Source organism: Gigantopelta aegis, chromosome 13 (genome assembly GCF_016097555.1).
Source record: "Gigantopelta aegis isolate Gae_Host chromosome 13, Gae_host_genome, whole genome shotgun sequence".
NCBI classification, from domain to species: Eukaryota; Metazoa; Mollusca; class Gastropoda; order Neomphalida; family Peltospiridae; genus Gigantopelta; species Gigantopelta aegis.
The window spans coordinates 5525405-5552701 of NC_054711.1; the positions used below are offsets into that span (position 1 = coordinate 5525405).

At 37.9% G+C, this 27297-nt stretch overlaps 1 protein-coding gene across 1 annotated transcript in view; it reads right to left on the reverse strand.

Annotated features, from left to right (window-relative positions):
- The window catches only part of LOC121387390 (kalirin-like), a 270398-nt gene that overhangs the window by 178508 nt on the left and 64593 nt on the right, over positions 1-27297 (reverse strand). Inside the window, exons 21-36 of the mRNA XM_041518493.1 lie at positions 26248-26439; positions 25378-25524; positions 23506-23617; positions 22306-22421; positions 21703-21825; positions 20734-20922; positions 20274-20383; positions 17680-17746; positions 17138-17247; positions 16324-16393; positions 15644-15733; positions 14844-14978; positions 13948-14208; positions 9517-9618; positions 7250-7401; positions 4322-4451 (exon numbers count right to left, since the gene is read on the reverse strand). Of these exons, the coding sequence (XP_041374427.1) occupies positions 4322-4451; positions 7250-7401; positions 9517-9618; positions 13948-14208; positions 14844-14978; positions 15644-15733; positions 16324-16393; positions 17138-17247; positions 17680-17746; positions 20274-20383; positions 20734-20922; positions 21703-21825; positions 22306-22421; positions 23506-23617; positions 25378-25524; positions 26248-26439 (2106 nt within the window). The remainder of the gene's footprint in view (positions 1-4321; positions 4452-7249; positions 7402-9516; positions 9619-13947; positions 14209-14843; positions 14979-15643; positions 15734-16323; positions 16394-17137; positions 17248-17679; positions 17747-20273; positions 20384-20733; positions 20923-21702; positions 21826-22305; positions 22422-23505; positions 23618-25377; positions 25525-26247; positions 26440-27297) is intronic.

The window sequence follows — 27297 nt, forward strand, 5'->3', positions numbered from 1 at the left end:
TAATATCCAGATATTGAAATAAACTATTAATATCTAGTTAATACAACCACAGCACCACAACCATAACAACAACAACTACATCAACCACAACTACCTTGATACCGTTTCAGAAGACAACGTTTGTTTTTATCACATAATGTATTATTGACAACAGCAGCAATGAGAATACAGTGTTGACATCGACTCGTAAATGCTGCCAAAACATGCATGCGAGATGCTCCAGTCCACCATGTTACCCCATCAAATTTGGCACCAGCTCCAGGAACACGGCTAACCGACCAACCACCGAGAACACAAGACTCGCAGAGCTCGCTGTTTATTTTTGTGCCGAGCAGAGAGTCGAACAAGAACATTTGATTGTACATTCGATTATTTCAAGCCAGCTATGGAGAGTGATAAGGGGGGAAAAAAAAAAAAAAAAAAAAAAAAAAATCAATACCGAGTCACAAAGAAAGCTGTGAGCTTCATGCGCTGCAATGCCACAACCGACAGCAATGTTACAAGGGAAAGGTCTTTGAAAAATAATCATCAACCAGTTTCTGGATTAACAGCCCATGCATTGTTACACGGACGGACACATTCACATTGGCTAATATTGCCAGTTCACAGAACGGAGAATTCACAGTTAAGCTGCATGTAAGGAATTAAAAAGAAATTCAAGAGAGCAGGAGAGGGATAGTTGTTTAATGACACCAAAGTATACTGTTCATAATGGAATTTTTGTCACAGTATACTGTTTATTGTAATAATGGCAATGGAAAAGAAAGGAATATTTGTCACAGTATACTGTATATAGTCATAGAGGGGAAAAAAGAAAGAATTTTTTTATTTAAGGACGCACTCAACACATGGCATCAGACATATGATTAAGAACCATACAGATTTTGAGAGGAAACCTGCTGTCGCCACTACATAGGCTACTCTTTTCGAATAGCAGCAAGGGATCTTTTATTTGCAATTCCCACAGGCAGGATAGCACAAACCATGGCCTTTGTTGAACCAGTTATGGATCACTGGTCGGTGCAAGTGGTTTACACCTACCCACTGAGCCTTGCAGAGCACTCACTCAGGGTTTGGAGTCAGTATCTGGATTAAAAATCCCATGCCTGGACTGGGATCCGAAACCCAGTACCTACCAGCCTGTAGTCCGATGGCCTAACCACTATGCCACTGAGGCCAGTCTAGTCATAGAGGGAAAAGAAAGGAATATTTCTCACAGTATACTGTATATAGTCACAGAGGGAAAAGAAAGGAATATTTCTCACAGTATACTGTTTACTGTAATAATGGCAATGGAAAAGAAAGGAATATTTCTCACAATATACTGTATATAGTCACAGAGGGAAAAGAAAGGAATATTTCTCACAGTATACTGTTTACTGTAATAATGGCAATGGAAAAGAAATGAATATTTCTCACAGTATACTGTATATAGTCACAGAGGGAAAAGAAAGGAATATTTCTCACAGTATACTGTTTACTGTAATAATGGCAATGGAAAAGAAATGAATATTTCTCACAGTATACTGTATATAGTCACAGAGGGAAAAGAAAGGAATATTTCTCACAGTATACTGTTTACTGTAATAATGGCAATGGAAAAGAAAAGAATATTTGTCACAGTATACTGTAATAATGGCAATGGAAAAGAAAGAACTATTTGTCACAGTATACTGTTTACTGTAATAATGGCAATGGAAAACAGAAATATTTGTCACAGTATACTGTTTACTGTAATAATGGCAATGGAAAAGAAAGGAATATTTGTCACAGTATACTGTTTACTGTAATAATGGCAATGGAAAAGAAAGGAATATTTGTCACAGTATACTGTATATAGTCACAGAGAGAAAAGAAAGGAATATTTCTCACAGTATACTGTTTACTGTAATAATGGCAATGGAAAAGAAAAGAATATTTGTCACAGTATACTGTTTACTGTAATGATGGTAATGGAAAAGAAAGAACTATTTGTCACAGTATACTGTTTACTGTAATAATGGCAATGGAAAAGAAAGAAATATTTCTTACAGTATACTGTTTACTGTAATAATGGCAATGGAAAAGAAAGGAATATTTGTCATAGTATACTGTATATTGTCACAGAGGGAAAAGAAAGGAATATTTCTCACAGTATACTGTTTACTGTAATAATGGCAATGGAAAAGAAAAGAATATTTGTCACAGTATACTGTAATAATGGCAATGGAAAAGAAAGAAATTTGTCACAGTATACTGTAATAATGGCAATGGAAAAGAAAGAAATCTGTCACAGTATACTGTTTACTGTAATAATGGCAATGGAAAAGAAAGGAATATTTGTCACAGTATACTGTTTACTGTAATAATGGCAATGGAAAAGAAAGGAATATTTGTTACAGTATACTGTTTACTGTAATAATGGCAATGGAAAAGAAATGAATATTTGTCACAGTATACTGTATATTGTCACAGTATACTGTATATAGTCACAGAGGGGGGGAAAAGGAATATTTGTCACAGTATACTGTTTACTGTAATAATGGCAATGGAAAAGACAGGAACATTTGTCACAGTATACTGTAAATAGTCATAGAGGGAAAAGAAATGAATATTTGTCACAGTATACTGTTTACTGTAATAATGGCAATGGAAAAGAAAGGAACATTTGTCACAGTATACTGTATATAGTCACAGAGGGAAAAGAAAGGAATATTTGTCACAGTATACTGTTTACTGTAATAATGGCAATGGAAAAGAAAGGAACATTTGTCACAGTATACTGTAAATAGTCATAGAGGGAAAAGAAAGGAATATTTGTCACAGTTTACTGTTTACTGTAATAATGGCAAAGGAAAAGGAATATTTGTCACAGTATACTGTTTATTGTAATAGTGAAAAGGGGAAAGTAAAATCTGTCATAGTATACTATAATAATAGTTATATAATAGTATGAAAGCAAAGGAATATTTGTCAAAGTAGTATGTTCATTGTAATAGTACCACAGCCTTTGATATACCAGTCAGAGAAAAAACAATCAAAGAATGGGTCTACACTACAACAGGACCACATCAAATAAGCACTATACCAACCAATATATTTTATTTAGTTATATGGCGTCGGACATACGGTTAAGGACCACACAGATATTAAAGGAGGAAACCTGCTGTCGCCACTTCATGGGCTACTCTTTTCTATTAGCAGCAAGGGATCTTTATATGCAACATCCCAGACAGGATAGCACATACCACTGCCTTTGATGTACCAGTCGTGGTGCACTGGCTGGTGCGAGAAATAACCCAATGGGCCCACCGACGGGGATCGATCCCAAACCGACCACGCATCAAGCGAGCGCTTTACCAATGGGCTACGTCTCACCCCAATTAATTAATGAAATGTATGAAATAATAATTGAATGTTGCATGATCCCTGTATACCCTTGAAGACATTAATCTGTAGTACATGAAAAAATGTGCACATCACATGTGACCTCAATTAGTTCTAAATGCAATGTTCTTCACTATGTATGCCCATGATTACCTGGTCATGACCGGTGACTTATTTCCAAGCTTGCAATGTGTTGTAATAATGGACATTAACCTGAAGATTTTTGTTACTATCATTGTCAAAATTAACATCATTATAAAATTAATGATACATTAGTGCTTAAATTAATATGCACATGATAAACAATGTGATATATAAAACAAACGTTTTCTTCTTTCTTTCAAAGAAAATATCCGGGATTGCTGAACATTATTATAAAAATGCTTTCAACCAATATATATTTTTCCACATGAACAAACTTAGTATGAGGTAAGGGGCTCAGTGTTAAAGCACTCAATTGATGTGCGGTCGGTTTGGGATCGATCTCAGTTGGTGGGCCCATTGGACTATTTCTCATTCCAACCAGTGCACCACAACTGGTATGTGCTGTCGTGTCTGTGGGATGGTGGTAATTTATTAATCATCGGCTATTGGATGTCAAACAGTTGGTAATTTTGAGATATAGTCTTAGAGAGCAAGGGATCATTAGTAGCAAGGGATCATTTTATATGCGCCCTCCCACAGATAGGAATAGCACATATGGCAGCTTTTGATATACCAATCTGTATTTTATGCTGGGGTGTCGTTAAACATTCATTCATTCATTCATTCATTCATTCCACCCAATAGCCGATGTATTTTTCGTGCTGGGGTGTCGTTAAACATTCATTCATTCATTCATTCATTCATTCATTCATTCATATATCAGTCATGGTGTACTGGCTGGAACGAGAAATAGCCCGACTGGGATCGATCCCAGACTGACCACATTAACCAAACGTAAAGTGAACTCTACCTTCTGCCCGCCTCCTCCGCTGCTGCTGCTGTCGGTGGTCCCAGTGGAGGCCGTTGTGTTGATAGACGTCAACGAGCCGCGCCGCTCCATGCCTATGTCTTCAAGAGACGCGGTGTCACTCTCCATATCACTGGAAAACAGATAACACTTTTTATAGGCAATGAATATTGGCGTAACAACATCTGAGAATAATTTAAACAATGGCTTTTTGGTGTGTAGTATAGAGGGAGGGAGGGAGGGAGGGAGGGAGGGAGGGAGGAACGTACGGACGGACAGACAGACAGACGGACGGATGGACAGACAGACAGATGGAGGTGGTAAACAAACTGCTGCCATATAGCAAGGGGTATATACAAAACTAGTGAATTGTACATGTTATCACTTTCATTCAGTCAGATACTATGGGAAGTTCACAAGTCGCACAGTTGAATAGTTTGGGAGGTGGTTTGAACATGGTACTCACCGACTGGCTCTACTGGAGTTGAACAGTTTGGGAGGTGGTTTGAACACGGTATTCACCGACTGGCTCTACGAGAGTTGAACAGTTTGGGAGGTGGTTTGAACATGGTACTCACCGACTGGCTCTATGAGAGTTAAACAGTTTGGGAGGTGGTTTGAACATGGTACTCACCGACTGGCTCTACGAGAGTTGAACAGTTTGGGAGGTGGTTTGAACATGGTACTCACCGACTGGCTCTATGAGAGTTGAACAGTTTGGGAGGTGGTTTGAACATGGTACTCACCGACTGGCTCTACGAGAGTTGAACAGTTTGGGAGGTGGTTTGAACATGGTACTCACCGACTGGCTCTACTGGAGTTGAACAGTTTGGGAGGTGGTTTGAACAGGGTACTCACCGACTGGCTCTACGAGAGTTGAACAGTTTGGGAGGTGGTTTGAACATGGTACTCACCGACTGGCTCTACGAGAGTTGAACAGTTTGGGAGGTGGTTTGAACAGGGTACTCACCGACTGGCTCTACGAGAGTTGAACAGTTTGGGAGGTGGTTTGAACATGGTACTCACCGACTGGCTCTACGAGAGTTGAACAGTTTGGGAGGTGGTTTGAACATGGTACTCACCGACTGGCTCTACGAGAGTTGAACAGTTTGGGAGGTGGTTTGAACATGGTACTCACCGACTGGCTCTACGAGAGTTGAACAGTTTGGGAGGTGGTTTGAACATGGTACTCACCGACTGGCTCTACTAGAGTTGAACAGTTTGGGAGGTGGTTTGACACGGTATTCACCGACTGGCTCTACTAGAGTTGAACAGTTTGGGAGGTGGTTTGACACGGTATTCACCGACTGGCTCTACTAGAGTTAAACAGTTTGGGAGGTGGTTTGAACATGGTACTCACCGACTGGCTCTACTAGAGTTGAACAGTTTGGGAGGTGGTTTGACACGGTATTCACCGACTGGCTCTACTAGAGTTGAACAGTTTGGGAGGTGGTTTGACACGGTATTCACCGACTGGCTCTACTAGAGTTGAACAGTTTGGGAGGTGGTTTGACACGGTATTCACCGACTGGCTCTACTCGAGTTGAACAGTTTGGGAGGTGGTTTGACACGGTATTCACCGACTGGCTCTACTAGAGTTAAACAGTTTGGGAGGTGGTTTGAACATGGTACTCACCGACTGGCTCTACTAGAGTTGAACAGTTTGGGAGGTGGTTTGACACGGTATTCACCGACTGGCTCTACTAGAGTTGAACAGTTTGGGAGGTGGTTTGACACGGTATTCACCGACTGGCTCTACTCGAGTTGAACAGTTTGGGAGGTGGTTTGACACGGTATTCACCGACTGGCTCTACTAGAGTTAAACAGTTTGGGAGGTGGTTTGAACATGGTACTCACCGACTGGCTCTACTAGAGTTGAACAGTTTGGGAGGTGGTTTGACACGGTATTCACCGACTGGCTCTACGAGAGTTGAACAGTTTGGGAGGTGGTTTGAACATGGTACTCACTGACTGGCTCTACGAGAGTTGAACAGTTTGGGAGGTAGTTTGGGAGGTGGTTTGAACATGGTACTCACCGACTGGCTCTACTCGAGTTGAACAGTTTGGGAGGTGGTTTGAACATGGTACTCACCGACTGGCCTTACGAGAGTTGAACAGTTTGGGAGGTGGTTTGAACAGGGTACTCACCGACTGGCTCTACGAGAGTTGAACAGTTTGGGAGGTGGTTTGACACGGTATTCACCGACTGGCTCTACGAGAGTTGAACAGTTTGGGAGGTGGTTTGAACATGGTACTCACCGACTGGCTCTACGAGAGTTGAACAGTTTGGGAGGTGGTTTGAACATGGTACTCACCGACTGGCTCTACGAGAGTTGAACAGTTTGGGAGGTGGTTTGAACATGGTACTCACCGACTGGCTCTACGAGAGTTGAACAGTTTGGGAGGTGGTTTGAACATGGTACTCACCGACTGGCTCTACGAGAGTTGAACAGTTTGGGAGGTGGTTTGAACATGGTACTCACCGACTGGCCTTACGAGAGTTGAACAGTTTGGGAGGTGGTTTGAACAGGGTACTCACCGACTGGCTCTACTCGAGTTGAACAGTTTGGGAGGTGGTTTGAACATGGTACTCACCGACTGGCTCTACTCGAGTTGAACAGTTTGGGAGGTGGTTTGAACATGGTACTCACCGACTGGCTCTACGAGAGTTGAACAGTTTGGGAGGTGGTTTGAACATGGTACTCACCGACTGGCTCTACGAGAGTTGAATAGTTTGGGAGGTGGTTTGAACATGGTACTCACCGACTGGCTCTACTCGAGTTGAACAGTTTGGGAGGTGGTTTGAACAGGGTACTCACCGACTGGCTCTACTCGAGTTGAACAGTTTGGGAGGTGGTTTGAACATGGTACTCACCGACTGGCTCTACTCGAGTTGAACAGTTTGGGAGGTGGTTTGAACAGGGTACTCACCGACTGGCTCTACTCGAGTTGAACAGTTTGGGAGGTGGTTTGAACATGGTCGGTTGCTGATCTTTCAGGATATTATGCATGTATGACATTCTCTCCTGTATCAGTTCGCGCATTTTCTTCACCCAGTTTTGTTTGGTATCGAGGGACGATGCCTACAACAAATAAATATATTTCATAAGTTCAAAATAAAAGGTGTAATATGGGTTTTTGAAAAAACTATATTTATTACCCTTTGTATATTTGGGATTGACCAAATTATTACCTATATAGATCGAACTAACCTGGTACATCCCACTAAAGAGTGATATTTCTCCCATCCCTGGCTATGCAAGACGACCCATTCCATGATGTCAGCAATATGGAATAAATCTGTCTTGTATAGGCTATGACATCATTGCGTTAAACATGGTGAGTATTAAGTCATTGGTAATATATAACATCATATTAATACAAGTTGGTTCCTTTTAGATCATTATTTTGTTATTAAAACCTTCATTATAAAAGCTATCTTGTTAATTTGTAGTGTTAAATTATATTTAACATGAAACAGACATGGCAAATATGGTAGTATAGTTTATTTATAATAAAATGGTCAAATAAAGAAATGACTTTTTCAACCATCTTTGTGTAAAATAATGGTTTATTTATCGAATGGTCGAGAGGAAAAGACTCAATCATATGCAGTCATGTAGAATAGAAAAGTACACCCTCCGTGGTAGAAATTTCCACCCTGGGATTGAAATTTACACCACCTCGGGTGTATTTTTTTTTCTCCCACATGACCACATATGATGGAGTCTTTTAGTCCTATCACAGACATTCATGAGATCACAAAATATTGTCAAATTTCTAATAGATCAGAGATGAAAGTGGGTTATGAAAAAAAACAAAAAACATTTAATACTGGTAGATGGGTATTGAGATTGGCCCTAGGGTTAGGGTTGTACAACGATCTATTCAGAATATATACAAAGTATCAGTTGAAACAGGGCACAATATTTCACGGGAACTGTTGTTCTGTTCGCATGTCGGTTACGCAACTTTAAAATCACGAGAACCGCCAATCGGCTACATGGTGAACAATTACATTCTAAAATTAAAAGTACCATATATCAGTTATGAAATTGAAAATCAGTTTATGTTTTTGAACCACCAATATAGCACAATCGGTTACCTAAGTAAAACTCACATGAACTGACTTCAGGTTACCTAAGATTTTGAAATATTGTCCCCTGCGAAACCATATAGTAAGTTTTGGACGGAGAATATATTACATTTTGGACAAATAGCGAAACATCTGGAAATACTGTATAGACAGTGTCAGAGATTAAAAAATTTGGGCAGTGTCCCAGTTGGATAGTAACATTTCAAAATCTGGTATCCCACCTGAGAATTTAGTATCCCACTTAAATGAAATTCATAAATAACTTCGTAACAAACTTGGATGACACTGTTCTCGTTCCCAGTCTATTGCTATACTGCAATCGTGGAATTCGTGAAATTCGCAATCAAACGGAATTAACAAAAATATTTGCTGCATCTATTTTTGAGTGATACTGACATAAATTAATATTTAGCAGTAATCTATAAGTGTGACCGACATTACTAATGATAAACCTACCTGTATCAATTTTCTGCAGATGTGGAATCAATATCTCAAATAAAATTTGAAGGGAGGAAACGTCCAACAAAAACAATAATGACTTAGCGGTTCCCAATCGATTGCTACGCCGCTATTACTGCAATGTAGCATTAGACTGGGTACGAGATGGGGGAAATATTGTTACGGCATAGCATTAGACTAGGTACGAGCTCCAAAAATACTGTTACTTAACTTCACCAGTAAATTACGACTTTCATTGTTTCAGTAAAAAATAAAAACGCAGGATTAAAAAACAACAACATTATATGATATCCTGGTGGGATACTGGGTTATTGGAGTCTGGTATCCAAAATTAAATTCTGGTATCCTCGGGATATCGGGATACCGTTAATCTCGAACACTGATAGATGATTAAAAATCTGGAATATGTCCGGAGAATGAATGAATAATGAATGTTTAATGACACCCCAGCACAAAAATACACATTGGCTATTGGGTGTAACAGAAAGTAAAAGATGCCAAAAATTTCATCTGTGATAATACCACTTGATTTTATGCTATAAGATGCAGAATTTTTTTATCTGTGATATCATTTTATTTTATGCCGTAAGTAATTCTCACATGTTTCATTGTTATTTTAACACGGGGATATGAATTCCATTACCTTCAGTATGATGCGGTAGTCTGAGATGGGAGCACGTCCGGTCCACAGGGCAAACTTTGTCTCATCACCCTCTATGTGCTCCGTGATGTTGATTTCTGAGATCTGACAAAGAAGGAAACAAGGAAATGTTTTATTTAACGACGCACTTAACACATTTTATTTATGGTTATATGGCATCGGACATATGGTTAAGGACAACACAGATATTGAGGGAGGAAACCAGCTGTCGCCACTTATGGGCTACTCTTTTCAATTAGCAGCAAGGGATCTTTTTTATGCACCATCCCACAGATAGGATAACACATACTACTGCCTTTGATATACCAGTCATGGTGCACTGGCTGGAGTGAGAAATAGCCCAATAGGCCCACCGACGGGGATTGATCCCAGACTGACCGCGCGCATCAAGCGAACATTTTACCACTGCACTAAGTCCCGCCCTGAGATCTGACAAAACAAATTGAAATATTCATTACAGAACATGCATATGAAAAAACAAAAACGAACAAAAAGAATGTGGCTCCTTGTTAATAAAGGGTTGGGTTTTTTAACGACACCACTAGAGCACATTGATATAGTAATCATCGGCTATTGGATGTCAAATATTTGGTCATTTTGACATATAATCTTTGAAAGGGAACCCGCTACATTTTCTATTAGTAGCAAGGGATCTTAGATATACACCATCCCATACACAGGATAACACATACCATGGACTTTGATATACCAGGCGTGGTGCACTGGCTGGAATGAGAAATATGGCTCCTTTTTTTGTTTGTTTGTGGGGTTTTTGCTGTTTGGAGTGGGGGGGGGGGGGGGGGGGGTAATCTTAATCAAATGTTAAGAGCAAATGATCTGTTTTGTTTTCAAGAGAAGAAAAAAAGGAAAAGGAATGGAAAACTTTGAAATGCAAATTTTATGAAATACTTATAATATATTAGATTTTTTTTCAAACAATATATTCCAATCATCCCAATATATTCAACTCAATTGTTTTACTAGTGAATAATCTGGATTTCAATGACCATTTGTAGATTATAATTTTTTATGCTAAGCAAACTTTATTTCATAATAATCAACATTTAAAGGGAAACAACTCTTCTGAGACTGACCAATGGCAGATTTATAGCAAACATACTTTATGATTAATCTTTACAAAAATAAAAATTATGATTGGCCCCTTCAGAACTGAGAGAAAAAAATTCTTACCATGAGTTTGAACTTGTAGATGTACTTGACCCCCTAGGAGAACATGATCTAAACAAGCCTAGATTTATAGCACACATACTTTATGAACAGCCCCTTTTACAAGAGATAAACATCTTGCCATGAGTTTGAACTTGTAGATGCACTTGACCCCCTAGGAGAATATGATCTAAACAACCCTAGATTTATAGCACACATACTTTACGAACAGCCCCTTTTACAAGAGATAAACATCTTGCCATGAGTTTGAACTTGTAGATGTACTTGACCTACTAGGAGAATATGATCTAAACAACCCTAGATTTATAGCACACATACTTTACGAACAGCCCCTTTTACAAGAGATAAACATCTTGCCATGAGTTTGAACTTGACCCCCGAGGAGAATAAGATCTTAACAACCCTAGATTTATAGCACACATACTTTACGAACAGCCCCTTTTACAAGAGATAAACATCTTACTTGAGATATCTTGACCCCCTAGGAGAATATGATCTAAACAACCCTAGATTTATAGCACACATACTTTACGAACAGCCCCTTTTACAAGAGATAAACATCTTGCCATGAGTTTGAACTTGTAGATGTACTTGGGGGTCTAAACAACCCTAGATTTATAGCACACATACTTTACGAACAGCCCCTTTTACAAGAGATAAACATCTTACTTGAGATATCTTGACCCCCTAGGAGAATATGATCTAAACAACCCTAGATTTATAGCACACATACTTTACGAACAGCCCCTTTTACAAGAGATAAACATCTTGCCATGAGTTTGAACTTGTAGATGTACTTGACCCCCGAGGAGAATATGATCTAAACAACCCTAGATTTATAGCACACATACTTTACGAACAGCCCCTTTTACAAGAGATAAACATCTTACCATGAGTTTGAACTTGACCCCCGAGGAGAATAAGATCTTAACAACCCTAGATTTATAGCACACATACTTTACGAACAGCCCCTTTTACAAGAGATAAACATCTTGCCACGAGTTTGAACTTGTAGATGTACTTGACCCCCGAGGAGAATATGATCTAAACAACCCTAGATTTATAGCACACATACTTTACGAACAGCCCCTTTTACAAGAGATAAACATCTTGCCATGAGTTTGAACTTGTAGATGTACTTGACCCACTAGGAGAATATGATCTAAACAACCCTAGATTTATAGCACACATACTTTACGAACAGCCCCTTTTACAAGAGATAAACATCTTGCCATGAGTTTGAACTTGACCCCCGAGGAGAATAAGATCTAAACAAGCCTAGATTTATAGCACACATACTTTACGAACAGCCCCTTTTACAAGAGATAAACATCTTACCATGAGTTTGAACTTGTAGATGTACTTGACCCCCGAGGAGAATATGATCTAAACAACCCTAGATTTATAGCACACATACTTTACGAACAGCCCCTTTTACAAGAGATAAACATCTTACCATGAGTTTGAACTTGTAGATGTACTTGACCCCCGAGGAGAATATGATCTAAACAAGCCTAGATTTATAGCACACATACTTTACGAACAGCCCCTTTTACAAGAGATAAACATCTTGCCATGAGTTTGAACTTGTAGATGTACTTGACCCCCGAGGAGAATATGATCTAAACAACCCTAGATTTATAGCACACATACTTTACGAACAGCCCCTTTTACAAGAGATAAACATCTTGCCATGAGTTTGAACTTGACCCCCGAGGAGAATAAGATCTTAACAACCCTAGATTTATAGCATACATACTTTACGAACAGCCCCTTTTACAAGAGATAAACATCTTACTTGAGATAACTTGACCCCCTAGGAGAATATGATCTAAAGAACCCTAGATTTATAGCACACATACTTTACGAACAGCCCCTTTTAGAAGAGATCTTACTTGAGATAACTTGACCCCCTAGGAGAACATGATCTGAACAACCCTAAATTTATAGCACACATACTTTACGAACAGCCCCTTTTACAAGAGATAAACATCTTACTTGAGATAACTTGACCCCCTAGGAGAACATGATCTAAACAACCCTAGATTTATAGCACACATACTTTACGAACAGCTACTTTTACAAGAGATAAACATCTTACCATGAGTTTGAACTTGACCCCCGAGGAGAATAAGATCTTAACAACCCTAGCTTTATAGCATACATACTTTACGAACAGCCCCTTTTACAAGAGATAAACATCTTACTTGAGATAACTTGACCCCCTAGGAGAATATGATCTAAAGAACCCTAGATTTATAGCACACATACTTTACGAACAGCCCCTTTTACAAGAGATAAACATCTTACTTGAGATAACTTGACCCCCTAGGAGAATATGATCTAAAGAACCCTAGATTTATAGCACACATACTTTACGAACAGCCCCTTTTAGAAGAGATTTTACTTGAGATAACTTGACCCCCTAGGAGAATATGATCTAAACAACCCTAGATTTATAGCACACATACTTTACGAACAGCCCCTTTTACAAGAGATAAACATCTTACTTGAGATAACTTGACCCCCTAGGAGAATATGATCTAAACAACCCTAGATTTATAGCACACATACTTTACGAACAGCCCCTTTTACAAGAGATAAACATCTTACTTGAGATAACTTGACCTACTAGGAGAATATGATCTAAACAACCCTAGATTTATAGCATACATACTTTACGAACAGCCCCTTTTACAAGAGATAAACATCTTACTTGAGATAACTTGACCCCCTAGGAGAATATGATCTAAAGAACCCTAGATTTATAGCACACATACTTTACGAACAGCCCCTTTTACAAGAGATAAACATCTTACTTGAGATAACTTGACCCCCTAGGAGAATATGATCTAAACAACCCTAGATTTATAGCATACATACTTTACGAACAGCCCCTTTTACAAGAGATAAACATCTTACTTGAGATAACTTGACCCCCTAGGAGAATATGGTCTAAAGAACACTAGATTTATAGCACACATACTTTACGAACAGCCCCTTTTAGAAGAGATCTTACTTGAGATAACTTGACCCCCTAGGAGAATATGATCTAAACAACCCTAGATTTATAGCATACATACTTTACGAACAGCCCCTTTTACAAGAGATAAACATCTTACTTGAGATAACTTGACCCCCTAGGAGAATATGATCTAAACAACCCTAGATTTATAGCACACATACTTTACGAACAGTACCTTTTACAAGAGTTAAACATCTTACCATGAGTTTGAACTTGTACATGTACTTGACCTTGCCGTTGCTGTCCTTGACCTCTTTGGAGAAGACGAGACACATCTCGAAGAGGAAGAGGTGTCGCTCGCGGCCCTTCTTGATGAGCAGCTTGGGGTCCCACACGGTGAACGTGTCCTGTAGCAGAACCTCGCTCAGAGCCTCGACATTATCCTCCAGACCCTCCAACATAGACAGGTGCAGGGCGTCATTAGCCTTCTTTGGGACACTCAGCATCACATCAAGGCCATCCTGTAGATAATAAAAATAATATATATATTTACCATGTAATAGGTAGTGGATCCAATAAAACAAACATTCTGAGAGTACTGCTAAAGCAATACATGTCCCCTACCAGGCGCAACAAATTTGTTATCTCCTAAATTCAAGGCACATAACTCTATGAAAATGTGGTAAATCTCCATGACAGTCAAACTAGATCTGTAACAGTACATGATAAAGTTATCCACAAAATTTCAGCTCAATATCTTTGAGGCATTGTAGAAAAAAAGTTTTAAAAACTGGGACAGACAGATGTACAAACAGATAGCCAGACAGACAAAGAGAACTTTTTACTTCTGCTAACACAGTCACGACCTAGCAAAGAGCTTTAAAAAAAAAGATGGTAATGTTTTATATAACGATGCACTCAACACATTTTATTTACGGTTATATGGCATCAGACATATGGTTAAGGACCACAGATACTGAGAGAGGAAACCCGCTGTCGTCACTTCATGGGCTACTCTTCGATTAGCAGCAAGGGATCTTTTATATGCACCATCCCACAGACAGGATAATACATACCACGGCCTTTGATATACTAGTCGTGGTGCACAGGCTGGAGTGAGAAATAGCCCAATGGCAAAGAGCTTTAAGTGACTTGCCTTGAGTTCTCCGGTGTGGCCCTCGCAGCAAGCGTGCAGGTCTTTCAGCAGAAGCTGGTATTTGGTCACTCGCTGGACGGGCTTGATCAGGTACGATGCCACCGGCTCATTCAGCTTGTACTTTGCTTGCATCTCCTGTAGATAATATATATATATTTTGAAAATCTAATACATTTCACAAAAAACATTGGCTGGCATCTATTAAATTAAATTAATTTAATTAAAAAGAAAATAGAAATATAAAAAACCCCATCTAAGATGTCATTTTCTTAAACACCTATTCGAGAAAATAATGCATAATTTTTGGTATAATACAGTGATATTCCACATATGGTGGCTTTTGATTTAAACAAACATCTGACTGACTGCTCCATAGTGATGACCCAGATATCAAAGTCAAACAGTCCACTGAAATTAACACTAATGATGTGGAAATTAACTGTACGAGCATCTGTTAGATACATTTCAAAACAACTTGTAAGATAAATGATATTCAATGGGCACTCATACACATTAAACACTGCAGCTGTCATATTTTTCATTAGAAAAATGGCTAAAATATTTGCCACAAAGTTCATAGTTTTCTTCAGCAATGGGACATGCAGTTTTCGTATACTCATATTATCAAGCTCAACAAGCTGATACGTTATCAGTGCTTGTTACAGGAACAAGATGTACCTCAGTCCTTGCTAGATATATTGCCCATTTTCCAAACACTGATAAAGCACATGTTAAAAAGATTAGTTAAAAATAATATACAAATAAGACTAAAAGTCACGGTCGACATCTGTCGTACAAACCTCAAAGAAAGTCTTAGCTTGGTCCACTAGCAGGGCATTGGAGTCGGGTTTGTTCTTGCAGTATGTCACATACGTGGAGAACTTCTCGGCCTGTAGGCAAAGTAAGACAAAAAAATTATTATTAAAGTTTACGGCAAGCCACATCAGCCCTTGCAGTTCAGAAAACGCTCTACCAAAATACACTTTGCCACAGTATTTGCATGTTACGCACCTACACTAGTTTGTTTTTACAACATTCAGTTGTCTGTTTGACACCATGTCAAAAAACGTCATCGAGACTCAGTGAAATTGTGTTGGCAACACAAACATTATGATGTTAATCAACTTTATTTCAGCTTTGACAAAGGCATTGCTGAATTCTAACACAACTTGTGAAAGCCGTTTTTTAAAAAAACAATTGCTGGAAGGTATTACTGTGAAATCACTTTTATTGATGGTAATCTAATTTTCGTGTGACTAGTGCAGTTAATGAATTTAAGAACACAACAAAAATATAATATGGGTATAAATATAATAAAAATTTAGGATACTACCGTCGATTCATGAATACAAGAGCCCAACAAAATGAAAATAAAGGATTTAACAGTATATGGAAATTGGTTCAAAAAGTAAGACAAGAAAAATATAAATGTAGTTTACAGCAATTCAAAACAAAACATTGTTAATAAAATCAAACATACCCAAGTGACGAAACAATGACCAACATCCTCTGGCATAGTTTCGTACTTTTCCAATTCTTTCAGGAAAATACTGCAAAATTACAAATAAATATTAATAACATTTCTATTTAAATGACAATGGATTCACAGGCCTATTAAAAAGATATTGAATTCACCTCCTAAAGGCCTGTGCTTTCTTCTTACATCAAAGGTCCTTAGGTATGTCATTACTACCCCCATGCTATTGGCAGGGCTTCAACAATTGATAATTTGTTTAACCCATGTCATTTTGCATAATCGTTACAACCATATAAATAATGTTCTTAATTTAATAAATGGAAAAAAATTAGTTATGCACAACTAGACTTGTGCAAAAGACACGCGAACGAAACCATTGTTTGTGCAATTTACACACTTAAACGTGCTAATTCTTAAAATGATGAAAACCTGATTATTTCCCCTTCAGAAAAATTGCATCCAAGCAATAATTATTAGGTAAAAATATGACATGACACCACCGACGCCAGTTTATAGCCATTTGATTGACTGTTGTTGGGGGTATTCTAGCCATTTGATTGGCAGTTCAGATATTTGAATTAGTTCATTAGGTGGTTAGATGTAAAAGAACAACAGTGAGAATTCATTTCAATCTATGACAAGAACAGCAAATTGATTTTGAAATATTTTTCCTAATTCAACATCAATTAATAATTGGGGAACAATAGTCTAAATCTGACTCTAGTGGATCAAACTCTATCAATCTCCATACAGTTATCTTAATACTGGTCACAACCATTCATCACCAGTTTATCAAAGTTATAATGAAAACACTTACTCTCTGTGAAACTTGTAAATTTCCTCCAAATTTCCAAAGATGATTCTTCCTTTACCCACAATTCCTGGTGGCGGGTTGTTTCCAGGAACATCCATAGCGTAAAGATAACACTGTGAAATAAAACCGTAGTTAATAAATAACAAAAAAAAAAAAAAAAAAAAAAAAAAAAAAAACCCACTTCAGCATATTTAGAACTATAGCTATTAGGTTTCAAAATGTGATAATTGCAACATTTGATCTCAAATGGCATACGAAATCCAACACTACCACTAAGGCTAAGCTTTCTAATAAACAGTAAGTATATATTTATAAGTATTCAATCAAAACATTACACATTTTAAAACAATGAGGGCTAGCTTTGGTTCAACACAAAAGGTCTCCAAGTTGTTTTAAAATTTAAAAACTTGTACAAACCCAGCTATTCTCTTCAAAATATCACTTACCACATGAAATTAGCTTTCCATTATGCTCACTAACATTTTCTAATTTACAGTAGGCCAATATTGTTTTAAAAATTCACAAATGGCGGATATTATTTTTACCTTGAGACAGGTTTCGAGATCTTTGACATACGTCCGTTCAGTCTGAAGTAGTTCAGCCATAACAAACCTGAAAAACAATAAACAACAGTTTGTCAACAATAGAACATCTACAGGAACAAAGGTAAGGAATTATTGTGGGACTAATAGACTCCATCATATGTGGTCATCTGGGATAGAAAAAGTACATGCTCAGTGGTGGAAATTTCCACCCTGTGACGAGGCTTGCAGAGTCTCAGGATCAAAATTTCCACCACCGAGTGTGTACTTTTTCTATCCCACATGATCGCATATGATGGACTCTTTTTCTCCCATTCATTCGATAATTAAACCATTATTTTACATGAACAAAGATGGGAAAAAGTAACTTCTTTATTTGACCATTTTATCATAAATAAACTACACTATCATATTTGCCATGTCTGTTTCATGTGTTAAATATAACTAACACTACAAAATAATAAGATAGCTTTTATAATGAAGGTTTTAATAACAAAATATCAATCTAAAACTAACCAACTCGCATTGATATGACATCATATATTACCCACGCTGTAATACTCCCCATGTTAAATTCAATGTCATAGCCCATGCAAGACTATAAGACTCCATCATATGCGATCATGTAGGATAGAAAAAGTACACCCTTGGTGGTGAAAATTTCAAACTGGGACGATGCTTGCCGAGTCCCATGGTCAAAATTTCCACCACCGAGTGTGTACTTTTTCTATCCCACATGACCACATATGATGGAGTCTTTTTTTCCCATCCATTCGATAAATAAACCATAATTTTACATGAACAAAGATGGCTGAAAAAGTAACTTCTTTATTTGACCGTTTTATCATAAATAAACTACACTATCATAGTTTCCATGTCTGGTTCATGTGTTAAATATTATTTAACACTACAAATTAACAAGACAGCTTTTATAATGAAGGTTTTAATAACAAAATATTGATCTAAAACTAACCAACTCGCATTAATATGACGTCATATATTACCCACGCTGTAATACTCCCCATATTAAATTCAACGACGTCATGGCCCATGGAAGATAGATTTATTCCGCATGGGCTGACATCATGGAATGGGTCTGTCTTGCATGGCCAGGGATGGGAGAAAACACAATACTACATCTTAAAGGTTAACTCATTCTATTACCAATCTTAATTTGAAGTGGAGCTGACATCCAATAGCCAATGATTAATAAATCAATGTGCTCTAGTGGCATCGTTAAACAAAACAAACTTTTTTTGAAGTTGAGTGATTTAACATGAATTTCATTGGCAGATGGCATCTGTGTAGTGAGACCTTAACTAACATTGTGGGGAATCAGTTGACATTTCATAATCGATCTCCAGTTATAATCGGCTTGCACCAACCGATTTGAAGGATTTGAATTATAAGAACCATGGTTAAGGACCACACAGATATTGAGAGAGGAAACACACTGTCGCCACTTCATCGGCTACTCTTTTTGATTAGTAGCAAGGGATCTTTTATATGCACCATCAAACACAGGCTAGTACATACCACAGCATTTGATATGCCACCTATCATTGTGTTCAACAGGATCTAGATCCAACAAATGACAAATTTTACCGTATTAAACTATTTAATATTAGGGGTTTTTATGTACCGTATTTCCCAATGTTTATTCCAAGACAAAAAACATGAACCACAATATAATGCACACCGTTTTTTTAAACAACAAAATCGATGGTGAATGCAAGATGTACTGTTTTCCCCGTCACCAAAATTAACTAGAAGTGAAAGCAGCGGTGTATTCAAAAAACAACTTAAGTTAGGTACTTACATACATAGACCTACATGTCACATTAAACATAGGTTAGTACTTGCATACTTACATGTCACAGACTCACACATGCATAAATCAAAACAAAATTATATACCCATACACTGTAAATGACTAATAAATAAATGAAAACAAAAATATAGCATATTACTTTTGGTTCTTGTGCCTAACGTGAATGCGCAAGATTTCAAAATTTATAGTAGTGTCACATATTTCCAGGTTTGACGGAAATGACCGAATTAAATCTCATGGAAATTAAAAATATTTACGGTCCAGTTTTGTCATTTTTGTGCACTTTTTGGAGAGGTATGGATAGTTTTGTACATTTATTTTGCATTTATTACAACAATCACAAGTCAAAAGCGATTTTTAAGAGGTTTTTGGTGTTTCATTGTAATGAACACTGTCAATAACCTGTAAAGTACCGTAAACTACTGATCGACGATTTTTTATGGGTGATCACTGGACATCGTTAAAAGATAGTTTTTTCTATTGTTATGTGTAGCACGCACCTCCATTTTTAACCTGTATTTTCTGGAAAAAAGTGTGCATAATACATGGGAAAATACGGCACGGCACACATAAAACAAAATCTCAACTGCAACCTATTTGCATTAATTTCATCATTTAAACTAGAGGAATATTTGCAGTTAACATTTTCCACACAATTAATTATAGATCTTTATAGGTGATCAACACATTGGTAAAGCCAAACCGATCAATTTTCGATGATAATCTACCCATGGAACGTTACTATTAACCAAATTAAAATACTGACTCTCTTCTGCGCGCCGATTTCCTCCTTTGTTCTGTGAGCTCCTTTGGCGTGTGATGTAGTTTTTCCTCGATAGACGAATCACTCTGTCTCTGTTCTTCTTTCTCTGTTTGCTAAGTAATAGAAAGGAATTTTTATTTAAGGTCGCGTCAACACTAAAAAGTCATGTTTGTTTAATATCATGCAGCACAGATGATATGGTGCACAGTTTATGAGACACAGATAACCACAAGAGATAAGTACTTATCACAGTAGGAGAAACAACTGGGATATGGAGGTTCATAGGTTGAAAGATGAGAGAAGTTGCCAGAAAGAAAGAAATAAGATGGAATGGGGTGGTGGGATATTAATTATTTGTTTTAAAACATTAGAAAAACAAGCGAAAGGATTCAACAAGCCTATGCAGGAATTTGTACTAGTTCTTGGTTTTAGACTCTACTGTTCTAACCATTGGGCCACTCACCACTTCATTCTTGGTTATGCCGAGTTTTCCTTCAAGCTGCTGGCGATATTTTTCCATCCGTGATGAGAAGTCCTTGTATCTCTTGTCAACCGCTGAACACCACTGCATGATGTTCGATGCATGGATGTTGCCCTTGGCAACAAAACCATCAGCCAATTGCAGCAGAAGTTTGACATTTTCTTTAGTTTCCTAAAAAACCCAACCCAGAACCATTTATGTTTTTAATTTTATCCAATATCACAAGATTAAAAATCATGGTGGCCAGAAAAAACCCATTTAAAATAGTTATTGGTACTGATCAAATTTAACCAGGCCCCAAATTTATAAATTTTTTGTCTCAACTCAAGCTCTAACAGAGTCCGAAATTTTAACATCATGGTAACAACAAACTGCATGCATGTGATGTCATTAGAGGAAGTACTAAACCAAATAACATCCGGCTGGGTCAAAGTTCAAGGTGCAACCAACTTTTGATATAGTAGTTAATATCACAAATCCTGTGATTAGTGATATTTGAGTGTGTCGGTTGTAAAAACAAATTAGTTTTATTTGGGCAAAAAAACATGCAATTTTATTTCATCTAGTACCACTGTGTCATGTAACCTTGTGCTTAAAACATGTTTGGGGTACCTGTAAAAATAAGTACTCACATTTTGTGTGGAACTAGGGTAGTCAAAGACGTAACACGTTATCTCTGAAATGAACAGCTTGATCCCCATGTTTTTTTCTTATTTACTTTATGGGTGAGGGGTGGTAGTATTTGTATTTGTGCTGTATTTGTTGATCGATATGCTGCAGGTAGGAGTTTTAGCCACATATGTTAATATTGTCTATGGGATTTTATTTGGTGATATACACCCTAGAGATTTGAGTTTAAACTCTAATGTATTGTAGAGATTTTATTTAATGTATAATGTCAGTCATTAAAAGGGTTCTGTTAGTGAGAAATATGCTTTAACTCTATCTCACCTTCGCTTTGTTTCGGAACTCATAGTGTTCCTTCAGCAGCTGCTCAGTCTCGGGTTTGTTGCTCCCGACGTTTGTGTGTGACGCGAGGTATGCCTCTCCATAATCACGAATCCACTCTAGAGCCTGTAATACAGAACAAGTATTCAACACATTGATGGATCTCCAGGGATAGCTCTGGGTGAGCAGAAACTAGATTCAAATTATTTATTAAACTTCAAAACCAGAAGAAACCCAGTTAGTTTCATCTGGGCAAAAAATGTATGCAATTTTATTTCATCTAGTACCACTGTGTCAAGTAGCCTTCTGTTTGAAACATGTATTGTATACCTGTAAAAAGTACTCCAATTTTGTGGGGAACTAGGGTAGTCATAGACACTACCTGTTATCTCAGAAATGAGCAGCTTGACCCCCCATTTGTTTCTGATTCACTTTAAGGGTGAGGGGTGGTAGTATTTTTATCTGTGGCATTTATGTCGATCGATACGCTGCAGGTAGGAGTTTTAGCCACGTATGTTACCATTGTCATCTATGGGATTTGATTTGGTAGTATACACTCTATAGGTGTAGAAGATATAGATCTGCTAGTACTGGTGAGTTGGTTACCTGTCTGGCGCTCTGTTCAAAGAGTACAAACTGCTGACACTGCTCCAGCTTGCGTTTCTTCACTGTCCAGTACTCGATGACAACATTCTCCTGCTGGAGAAGCTGATCCAGGGTCGCTGAAACACAAATATCAAATATTATTATTGAGGAAATGAAGGAAGGAGGGCAATGTTTTATTTAATGACACACTCACACATTTCATTTACGGTTATATGGCACTGGACATATGGTTAAGGACCACACATATATTGAGAGAGGAAACACGCTGTCGCCATTTAATCAGCTACTCTTTTCGATTAGCAGCAAGGGCCCATTGATGGGAAACGATCCTAGATCTATCGCGCATCAGGCTAGTGAATGTTTGGTCTGGGCTAGTGAAAATTATCAACTGTATTACTATAAAATCTTACAATGGCTTTAAACTCAGGACAGTCCCCTTAACCTTCAGCTACTGCAGGCGAGATATCTCGCCCGACGTCACGCCAGTCGACATACTGTACACAGTATATAGTGCATTCCCAAATTCATATTGCTCGCCGTTTTGCACACAACACTTACCGGAAAAGTTTTTTCTTAACAGGAAACAGTTTATTTTACAGCATGCTAGCTTTTGTTCAAAAAGTGGTTTTCGGCAAGTATTTTCGCTTGACAACAATGGCGACACATCGCGGTTATTTTCAGGGATCAATAGCTGATTGTGACAGTTAATTTGATAATAAATTTGATAATTTTACCAACAAGAAAATCACCAAATATTGCAATATGAAGCGTAGTTAGTTTTTTAAAAACAATTCTGTTGAGAAAACCACTGTTATTGGGAATAATGGACATAAATACTGGACAGCTGGCCACAAATGCCCGTACGTAAATGCATCTTTTTTTCTTCTTTTTTTTGCCCAATTTTAATCACCATTAACCGATCTAAAATATCATAAAAATTACAAAAACCAACGAAAATAATACTTACCGATTCATATATGAACTTTATTTTATGTATTTATAAAACATTTAAGTGAATATATGTCAGTAACAATTATAACCTTGTACCCACTCAACGTGGTTTTCGTCAAAAATTAATCCAGTAGTCTAAAGGTTAACAAAATTTTCAAAACATACCTATTTGCACACACACACACACACACACACACACAAACATGTGCGTGTACACACTATTTATTGATAAAATAAAACAAGTTTTACCTTTAACATGGCCCTCGGGACTCCTGAACTTCATCTGCATTCCTAGAAAGTGCAGATTGCGATTCACGTATTTGAGGAATGTTTCCGCCGTCCTCCTAGCCAGCGTGCAAGCCTGAAAAACATTTAAACATATAAGATAAGTAATGTGAAACCTACAGACGAAGAGCCTTACTTACTACAGATCTCGAAATAGAAAGTAAAATACAGCCAGCTAAAAATAAGACAGCATGGGACAAGGGGAGGGTGTACGATAGTATGTGAAACCTACAGACGAAGAGCCTTACTTACTACAGATCTCGAAAGAGAAAGTAAAAAACAGCCAGCTAAAAATAAGACAGCATGGGACAAGGGGAGGGGTACGATAGTATGTGAAACCTACAGACGAAGAGCCTTACTTTCTACAGATCTCGAAAGAGAAAGTAAAAACAGCCAGCTAAAAATAAGACAGCATGGGACAAGGGGAGGGTGTACGATAGTATGTGAAACCTACAGACGAAGAGCCTTACTTACTACAGATCTCGAAAGAGAAAGTAAAAAACAGCCAGCTAAAAATAAGACAGCATGGGACAAGGGGAGGGTGTACGATAGTATGTGAAACCTACAGACGAAGAGCCTTACTTACTACAGATCTCGAAAGAGAAAGTAAAATACAGCCAGCTAAAAATAAGACAGCATGGGACAAGGGGAGGGTGTACGATAGTATGTGAAACCTACAGACGAAGAGCCTTACTTACTACAGATCTCGAAAGAGAAAGTAAAATACAGCCAGCTAAAAATAAGACAGCATGGGACAAGGGGAGGGTGTACGATAGTATGTGAAACCTACAGACGAAGAGCCTTACTTACTACAGATCTCGAAAGAGAGAGTAAAAACAGCCAGCTAAAAATAAGACAGCATGGGACAAGGGGAGGGTGTACGGTAGTATGTGAAACCTACAGATGAAGAGCCTTACTTACTACAGATCTCGAAAGAGAAAGTAAAATACAGCCAGCTAAAAATAAGACAGCATGGGACAAGGGGAGGGTGTACGATAGTATGTGAAACCTACAGACGAAGAGCCTTACTTACTACAGATCTCGAAAGAGAGAGTAAAAACAGCCAGCTAAAAATAAGACAGCATGGGACAAGGGGAGGGTGTACGGTAGTATGTGAAACCTACAGATGAAGAGCCTTACTTACTACAGATCTCGAAAGAGAAAGTAAAATACAGCCAGCTAAAAATAAGACAGCATGGGACAAGGGGAGGGTGTACTATAGTATGTGAAACCTACAGACGAAGAGCCTTACTTACTACAGATCTCGAAAGAGAAAGTAAAATACAGCCAGCTAAAAATAAGACAGCATGGGACAAGGGGAGGGTGTACGATAGTATGTGAAACCTACAGACGAAGAGCCTTACTTACTACAGATCTCGAAAGAGAGAGTAAAAACAGCCAGCTAAAAATAAGACAGCATGGGACAAGGGGAGGGTGTACGATAGTATGTGAAACCTACAGACGAAGAGCCTTACTTACTACAGATCTTGAAAGAGAAAGTAAAAACAGCCAGCTAAAAATAAGACAGCATGGGACAAGGGGAGGGTGTACGATAGTATGTGAAACCTACAGACGAAGAGCCTTACTTACTACAGATCTCGAAAGAGAAAGTAAAATAGTTTAACCCCATCTCATCCAGTGGCCACGGCTGGTATATCAAAGGCCATGGTATGTGCTGTCTATGGTAAAGTGCACAAAATGTTTTGTTTTTGCTGTCAATGAAAAAATGTAGCAAAAACGAAATTGGCTTCCTGGACTGGATAAATTTTCACTTCTATGAGGCCTGTGAAAGGTAAAAGAGATGGATGATAAAACCGTAAAGATTATGAAACTCACTTTTAAGAACGCCTCCTTCTGTTCATTATGCTTGTTAATGAGCTGACTGAGGTACGCCACTTTATCAGCGATGTGAGTCTTCTCCGAGTTACACCAATCTTCGTCCCTCTTGTAGTCACGGTCCAGCGACTCCAATACCGACCACACCTGAAAACATCAAACAAAACAGTTACAAATGAAAGAAAAAAATGAGATAAAAAAAAAAAAACCACATTTAAAAGGCTGTCTGATCTGTGTGTGTGTGCGTGCGTGTGTGTATGCTTATGTCTGTCTGTGTCTGTGTGTATGTCTGTCTGTGTGTGTTTATGTCCGTGTGTGTGTCTGTTTATGTCTGTGTGTGTGTCTGTTTATGTCTGTGTGTGTGTGTGTGTGTGTGTATGTGTTGTGAGTGTGAGTGTATGTGTTGTGAGTGTGAGTGTGTGTGTGTATGTGTGTGTGTGTGCATGTGTGTACAAGTGTCTGTCTGTCTGAGTCCTAGAGATTTAGATCATCTTGTGACAGCAATTTAGTAAATATAGTAACAAAGTAAATACCTGATGGTGATGAAAAATGCTGTAGCAGATGAATTGAGCAATAGCTTTTTGCGGTAGAACTGATGATTGCCGAAGCAACTTTTGAAGGCTGCTATCTGTCTGTCTGTATGCATGCCACTGTGCTCATGCATGTATATATCCCCCCACCCCCCCGTTATTTGTTTTGTAATTTTTATTGAAGGAAAAAAACCCCTAAAAGTTAAAGTAATACCGAGGAAAGCGAGTAGGGAGGATGACATATCAAACTATAAAGAACATTTTAAGAGTAGCACTATAAAACCAGTTCTGGGTAATAAAACAAGTAAAATAATCAAGCTATCCCAGATTTTGCACCAACCTGTTCTGCAGTCTTGTACCAATTCATTGATGCCATGACTAGCTTGTGTCGTTCTTCGGCATGGTACATCAGCTGTTGCCACGCCAACGTGACATTCTCAGCGATCGCTCGGACTAGTTCGGAATTATAATGCTGACCTTGAATCATGGCCTCTGCCTTGTGGGTCACCTGCACAACACTGATGTGGGTTTTCTAAAAAAATAATAATAATAAAGAAAATGACCAAATGTATCAACAAATCTCATTTTACTCACCAAGTAAGTTAGAAAGTCTATTGATGCATGTTGGTTCTAGGAAATAATGGGTAATTATCAGTGCACTGGGGTCATTTCTGACTTTAAGAAACCTGCATTAATTCTGGACTTAAAGAAAGCAACGATGGGTAATTAATTTGTTTTATTTGTTATGTCATGTACAGTTCTAGGAGCTGGTGGATGTTTATTCAATTTGATTAATATTAGTTCTACTGGTCTACCAGTAGATCTAACAGCATTGCGTAGACTCCCATGTCCAGGTGACATTTCGTCTGTAAATAATAATTTCAATATCAACCAATCATACTTCGCCTTTTATAACGTTATTTAGGAGCATACAAATTCTAAAAATATGGGGCAAGTCTATTTTAGTGACCGCAGTACAGCGAACGATACCATACGGGATGAGTTATCAATCTTTACATTACAAATTATTTATTTATTTTAAAAAAACTATATCAGTCTTCAGTTTTACATTACATATTATTATTTATTTTATAAAATAAAATGTTTTAATGCATTCATAATTCACCCGAAGCATTTTGTATACACTTGGGATAATTTGGAATGTTTTTAAATTCTTTTCAATTTACTAGCATGATTCTGCAAATAAGGTTTTGATTGGTCGAATGAAAGGTCAACTGGACATGAACTCCAACAGGATGCTGTTAGATCCACAGGTAATAGTAATTAACCAGTGGAGCTAATTTTAATTAGATCGGATGTTTATTACTACTGTACTGGTGTCTACAGCTGGGGTAATGACTCACAGAAACCAACTATGGGTGGTTGGTTG